The following is a 7,500-nucleotide window of genomic DNA, read 5'->3' as shown; positions in this document are numbered from 1 at the left end:
ACACATGAATACACACACACACACACACACACACACACACACACACACACACACACACACACAAACATGAATACACACACACACAATCATGAATACACACACACACACACACATGAATACACACACACATACAAACATGAATACACACACACATACAAACATGATATTGGCATGACAGCAGTATGACATTCAGATCTTAGACAGGGTCAAATCTCCCTCTCACACTGCACATCAGTCCTGCTAGAGAGAGTGAGGGAGAGAGAGAGAGAGAGAGAGAGAGAGAGTGAGAGAGAGAGAGAGAGAGAGCGAGAGAGTGAGAGGGAGGGAGAGAAAGAGAGAGAGTGAGGGAGAGAGAGAGAGAGAGAGAGAGAGGGAGAGAGAGAGATCATGATAGGCCATTGAGATCAATCACAGTTTGTGATTAATTCTCAAATCAATGTTTTCCACTACAGTTAGAGTTCCTAGTGAACACCAGGCTGTGTATCCATGCATGGACAGACAGACAGACAGACAGACAGACAGACAGACAGGCAGGAAGATAGACAGACAGACAGACAGGCAGGCAGACAGGCAGACAGACAGACAGACAGACAGACAGACAGACAGACAGGCAGGCAGACAGGCAGACAGACAGACAGACAGACAGACAGACAGACAGACAGACAGACAGACAGACAGGCAGACAGACAGACAGACAGACAGACAGACAGGCAGACGGGATGAAGAGGAAATGTTGTGTGCAGTCAGTTAGAGGACAGGAGAGGTGGATGGGAAGGAGGAGAGGAGATGGGGTGATTAGAGAAGTTTAAATTAACCAACTGAGGGGGAGGAGTTACGGCACCTCTCTCTCTCTCGCTCTCTAGTTCCCTCTCTCTCTCTCTCTCTCTCTCTCTCTCTCTCGCTCTCTCTCTCTCTCTCTCTCTCCCTCCCTCCCTCCCCTCCCCTCTCTCTCTCTCTCCTGTTCTCCCTGCGCCTCAGGGCAGCGCTGTCACATGTCCTGGCCATTACCCATCAGGCCCGGGGGAGGGAGGAGTCTCTGGGACATCCAATCACACGCTGGCTCACGCAAGCCTGGTAGCTCACAGCACAGCATGGCCGCAGGTACGACTGAGAGCTGACTTGAAGAGAGATTTACAGCAGCATTCTGATCAGCTGATCACTGTCTCTAGGACTCAGCTGATCAGCTGATCACTGCCTCTAGGACTCAGCTGTGCTTAGTAGTAACCAGATCCTATTTTAGCCATCTGATAAAACAAATCAAGTAAATTGATTAAATCAATTGATTATTATGTAAACTACAACCAAACCAATTGAGGAGGTTACAGTTGAAACAAAGTTAGCTACTCCATGCTGGGCGCATGCTAACTAACACACACACACACACACACACACACACACACACACACACACACACACACACACACACACACACACACACACGTGTAGACGCACGCTCAGTGTCTCCCAGCTGTCTCTGCAGCATCTGCAGCTCCTGGTGCACCTCCGCCAGGGAGAAGGCCCCTGCGCCGCTACCATGGTAACGGGGCCTCAGGTGGGAGGTGTGGGGGTCAAAGGTGAGGGCTGCCCTCTGAGCGGGAGGGTGAGGGCAGTAGGAGGTCAGGGGCGGGGCAGGGAGGGTACCGGACAGCGGCTCAGAGCTCAGGCCTGGAGGGACAGAGGAGGATGGGATGGAGAGACAGGAGGATAGAGAGATGAATGGAGGATAGAGAGAAAGGGAGGGCCAATCGGAGGGGGACAGAGAGAGAGATGAAGAATGAGGGGAAAGACAGCACGTTCACATAGAGGGGGAGGAAATAATAGGTTGGACTGGGACAGACAGTCAGTGACATCAGCCAATGGCAGGAGGTCTTACTCCTCCTCGCTCATCCCAGATACCCCCCTCTCCCCGCCCCGCCTACCTGTCTGGCTCTGCATGTCCACTGGCTTGTGAGGAGAGCAGTGCATGCTGGGACAGCTGACGGAGGAGTGCGGTCCGTGGGACGAGGTGACGGATGGAGGTATGGACGGATGCCGTGACATGGAGCCACCGTGAGAGTGAGAATCTGTGGAAGGAGAGGAGGGATGAGGGAGGGATGAGGGATGGAGAGAGATGGTAGATGAGCAGCGTGGTTCTCTGGGGTACGAAGGGCAAATACAGCTGTGTTTGTGTGAATTTGAGTGTGCAAGACTTACCAGTATTAATGCTGTATGTCCATCACTGTGTGTGTCTATGAGTGTTTGTGTGTGTGTGTGTGTGTGTGTGTGTGTGTGTGTGTGTGTGTGTGTGTGTGTGTGTGTGTGTGTGTGTGTGTGCACGCGTACCTGTGCTAGCCCTGGTGGACGCATGTCTCTCCTCCTGGCCATACTCGCTGGCTGCCTCCGCGTCAGAGCACAGCTCCAGGTCCTCGTTTGCGGAGCCCTGCTCATCTGACACAAACGAGATGCGGTCCGATTGGTCGGAAGGCTCCGAGAGGGTGTGGCTGCTGCAAGGTGTGTCCGAGCGAGGCTGGCGTTGGTTCAGCTTGGCGCGGAGCGACTCGATGACCTGATCCTTCTGCTGGAGCTCCTTGCTCAGCCTACATACACACGCACGCACGCACGCACGCACGCGCACACACACACACACACACACACACACACACACACACACACACACACACACACACACACACACACCAAAGAGAAAGACACCCAATGACCTTTTCCGTCTGTTGAATTGCTTAGTGACGCCGACACAAAGAATCCAGAAAGCTATTTTTTTGTCCATCTTTGTCCCTGATAAAGAACATTGTCCCTCAAGGCAAAGAACGGTAAGACAAAACATGGAAGGACATTTTCCGAGACAGAACATGAGTCCATGTGTAACTTAAGCCATTAGTCACCCAGGGCTGAGTTTCCCAGAGGCATGGTAGCGCTACGTTCATTGTAAGCTACGGCGTTCATCATAGCGCTACGATGAACGTAGCGCTACGATGCCTCTGGGAAACTCAACCCTGTTCTGTACGAATATTAAAGGTTTAACATGGTTGGTCACAGTTTCTAGGTTTTATGCTATTTGCATAAGAAGGCACTGAAGAAACAAAATGAAAATATAATATGTCCTTTCTCGCTAATGTTAGTTAGCTAGTTTGCTTTCATAAGACGACATTATCGATAACCTTAGCTAGCTAGCTTGTGCTTCATGGACGTTATAGTTGTGCTTTTATCTTAACTTAGCTACTCTCTAGTTACTCTTTTGTGTTCCTTATTGTAAATCAGACATCATACAGAGTAGTTACTGCGTTACTTCATTACCTCATCATTCATTAATCATTAGTTAATTATTAGGATTGAGAGTTAATCAGTAACAATTCATTAACTAATCATTGGTTCCTCAGTATCTACTATAGTAGTCCAGTCTGTTCTCTAGTTCCTCACTAACTACTATAGTAGTCCAGTCTGTTCTCTAGTTCCTATAACTACTATAGTAGTCCAGTCTGTTCTCTAGTTCCTATAACTACTATAGTAGTCCAGTCTGTTCTCTAGTTCCTATAACTACTATAGTAGTCCAGTCTGTTCTCTAGTTCCTATAACTACTATAATAGTCCAGTCTGTTCTCTAGTTCCTCACTAACTACTATAGTAGTCCAGTCTGTTCTCTAGTTCCTCACTAACTACTATAGTAGTCCAGTCTGTTCTCTAGTTCCTCACTAACTACTATAGTAGTCCAGTCTGTTCTCTAGTTCCTCACTAACTACTATAGTAGTCCAGTCTGTTCTCTAGTTCCTCACTAACTACTATAGTAGTCCAGTCTGTTCTCTAGTTCCTATAACTACTATAGTAGTCCAGTCTGTTCTCTAGTTCCTCACTAACTGCTATAGTAGTCCAGTCTGTTCTCTAGTTCCTATAACTACTATAGTAGTCCAGTCTGTTCTCTAGTTCCTCACTAACTACTATAGTAGTCTAGTCTGTTCTCTAGTTCCTATAACTACTATAGTAGTCCAGTCTGTTCTCTAGTTCCTATAACTACTATAGTAGTCCAGTCTGTTCTCTAGTTCCTCACTAACTACTAGAGTAGTCCAGTCTGTTCTCTAGTTCCTATAACTACTATAGTAGTCCAGTCTGTTCTCTAGTTCCTCACTAACTACTATAGTAGTCTAGTCTGTTCTCTAGTTCCTATAACTACTATAGTAGTCCAGTCTGTTCTCTAGTTCCTATAACTACTATAGTAGTCCAGTCTGTTCTCTAGTTCCTATAACTACTATAGTAGTCCAGTCTGTTCTCTAGTTCCTATAACTACTATAGTAGTCCAGTCTGTTCTCTAGTTCCTATAACTACTATAGTAGTCCAGTCTGTTCTCTAGTTCCTCACTAACTACTATTGTAGTCCAGTCTGTTCTCTAGTTCCTCACTAACTACTATAGTAGTCCAGTCTGTTCTCTAGTTCCTCACTAACTACTATAGTAGTCCAGTCTGTTCTCTAGTTCCTCACTAACTACTATAGTAGTCCAGTCTGTTCTCTAGTTCCTCACTAACTACTATAGTAGTCCAGTCTGTTCTCTAGTTCCTATAACTACTATAGTAGTCCAGTCTGTTCTCTAGTTCCTCACTAACTACTATAGTAGTCTAGTCTGTTCTCTAGTTCCTCACTAACTACTATAGTAGTCCAGTCTGTTCACTAGTTCCTCACTAACTACTATAGTAGTCCAGTCTGTTCTCTAGTTCCTATAACTACTATAGTAGTCCAGTCTGTTCTCTAGTTCCTCACTAACTACTATAGTAGTCCAGTCTGTTCTCTAGTTCCTCACTAACTACTATAGTAGTCCAGTCTGTTCTCTAGTTCCTATAACTACTATAGTAGTCCAGTCTGTTCTCTAGTTCCCCACTAACTACTATAGTAGTCCAGTCTGTTCTCTAGTTCCTCGCTAACTACTATAGTAGTCCAGTCTGTTCTCTAGTTCCTCACTAACTACTATAATAGTCCAGTCTGTTCTCTAGTTCCTCACTAACTACTATAGTAGTCCAGTCTGTTCTCTAGTTCCTCACTAACTACTATAGTAGTCCAGTCTGTTCTCTAGTTCCTCACTAACTACTATAGTGGTCCAGTCTGTTCTCTAGTTCCTCACTAACTACTATAGTAGTCCAGTATGTTCTCTAGTTCCTCACTAACTACTATAGTAGTCCAGTCTGTTCTCTAGTTCCTCACTAACTACTATAGTAGTCCAGTCTGTTCTCTAGTTCCTCACTAACTACTATAGTAGTCCAGTCTGTTCTCTAGTTCCTCACTAACTACTATAGTAGTCCAGTCTGTTCTCTAGTTCCTATAACTACTATAGTAGTCCAGTCTGTTCTCTAGTTCCTCACTAACTGCTATAGTAGTCCAGTCTGTTCTCTAGTTCCTATAACTACTATAGTAGTCCAGTCTGTTCTCTAGTTCCTCACTAACTACTATAGTAGTCTAGTCTGTTCTCTAGTTCCTATAACTACTATAGTAGTCCAGTCTGTTCTCTAGTTCCTATAACTACTATAGTAGTCCAGTCTGTTCTCTAGTTCCTATAACTACTATAGTAGTCCAGTCTGTTCTCTAGTTCATATAACTACTATAGTAGTCCAGTCTGTTCTCTAGTTCCTATAACTACTATAGTAGTCCAGTCTGTTCTCTAGTTCCTCACTAAATACTATAGTAGTATAGTCTGTTCTCTAGTTCCTATAACTACTATAGTAGTCCAGTCTGTTCTCTAGTTCCTCACTAACTACTATAGTAGTCTAGTCTGTTCTCTTGTTCCTCACTAACTACTATAGTAGTCCAGTCTGTTCTCTAGTTCCTCACTAACTACTATAGTAGTCCAGTCTGTTCTCTAGTTCCTCACTAACTACTATAGTAGTCCAGTCTGTTCACTAGTTCCTCACTAACTACTATAGTAGTCCAGTCTGTTCTCTAGTTCCTATAACTACTATAGTAGTCCAGTCTGTTCTCTAGTTCCTCACTAACTACTATGGTAGTCCAGTCTGTTCTCTAGTTCCTCACTAACTACTATAGTAGTCCAGTCTGTTCTCTAGTTCCTATAACTACTATAGTAGTCCAGTCTGTTCTCTAGTTCCCCACTAACTACTATAGTAGTCCAGTCTGTTCTCTAGTTCCTCACTAACTACTATAGTAGTCCAGTCTGTTCTCTAGTTCCTCACTCACTACTATAGTAGTCCAGTCTGTTCTCTAGTTCCTCACTAACTACTATAGTAGTCCAGTCTGTTCTCTAGTTCCTCACTAACTACTATAGTAGTCCAGTCTGTTCTCTAGTTCCTATAACTACTATAGTAGTCCAGTCTGTTCTCTAGTTCCTCACTAACTACTATAGTAGTCCAGTCTGTTCTCTAGTTCCTCACTAACTACTATAGTAGTCCAGTCTGTTCTCTAGTTCCTCACTAACTACTATAGTAGTCCAGTCTGTTCTCTAGTTCCTCACTAACTACTATAGTAGTCCAGTCTGTTCTCTAGTTCCTATAACTACTATAGTAGTCCAGTCTGTTCTCTAGTTCCTCACTAACTACTATAGTAGTCCAGTCTGTTCTCTAGTTCCTCACTAACTACTATAGTAGTCCAGTCTGTTCTCTAGTTCCTATAACTACTATAGTAGTCCAGTCTGTTCTCTAGTTCCTCACTAACTACTATAGTAGTCCAGTCTGTTCTCTAGTTCCTATAACTACTATAGTAGTCCAGTCTGTTCTCTAGTTCCTCACTAACTACTATAGTAGTCCAGTCTGTTCTCTAGTTCCTATAACTACTATAGTAGTCCAGTCTGTTCTCTAGTTCCTCACTAACTACTATAGTAGTCCAGTCTGTTCTCTAGTTCCTATAACTACTATAGTAGTCCAGTCTGTTCTCTAGTTCCTCACTAACTACTATAGTAGTCCAGTCTGTTCTCTAGTTCCTCACTAACTACTATAGTCGTCCCCATCAGTAACTACTCGTTAACGAATCTCTGGTTCCTCATTAGTTACTCGTGACATCAGAACATGCGGTGTGATCGAGCACCCATTTGTCATCTTAAAAAGCCGGTTCAGATGCCTGGGTCGTAGCGTGGGGCAGTGCTATATAATCCCTCTAAAGTACTCCAGATCACTGTACTGTAGTGTGCTGCTTCCTGCACAACATTACCATGAGAGCCGGTCTGCATGGATGTGGGTCTGCATGCTGAGGAGCACGCAAATGAAGTACGAGCAGATGAGGGCAGACATGTCAGGCAAAACATAATTTCACATGATTTGCTTTGCCGTCTCTGCAACCAAATAAAGTTGTTGAATTACACCTTTGTGACCAAAAATATACGCAAATTGCACTCTGCTGCAACACTGTATGGGCGTGTTTGCGTTAGAACATCATTAGCGCAATATCTTTAGTGAATAGGTTGTTAAGACGGAGCACATAGCGGCCGCAGGTCACATGCTATTACCAGTTCATAGTGCTATTACCAGTTCATAGCGCTATTACCAGTTCATAGCGCTATTACCAGTTCATAGCGCTA

General features: G+C 44.4%; 1 protein-coding gene across 1 annotated transcript in view; it reads right to left on the bottom strand.

The window, feature by feature from the left end:
* pde4dip (phosphodiesterase 4D interacting protein) overlaps window positions 1-7,500 on the bottom strand; it is a gene marked incomplete at its 5' end in the record, with an annotated part of 43,307 nt that overhangs the window by 9,111 nt on the left and 26,696 nt on the right. Inside the window, 3 exons of the mRNA XM_084459067.1 lie at window positions 1,453-1,665; window positions 1,920-2,063; window positions 2,323-2,576. Coding sequence (XP_084315193.1) covers window positions 1,453-1,665; window positions 1,920-2,063; window positions 2,323-2,576 — 611 coding nt within the window. The remainder of the gene's footprint in view (window positions 1-1,452; window positions 1,666-1,919; window positions 2,064-2,322; window positions 2,577-7,500) is intronic.

This window comes from Borostomias antarcticus, assembly GCF_949987555.1.
Source record: "Borostomias antarcticus genome assembly, chromosome: 26".
In the NCBI taxonomy this organism is placed as follows: Eukaryota; Metazoa; Chordata; class Actinopteri; order Stomiiformes; family Stomiidae; genus Borostomias; species Borostomias antarcticus.
This window is presented reverse-complemented; position numbering and strand designations above follow the sequence as displayed.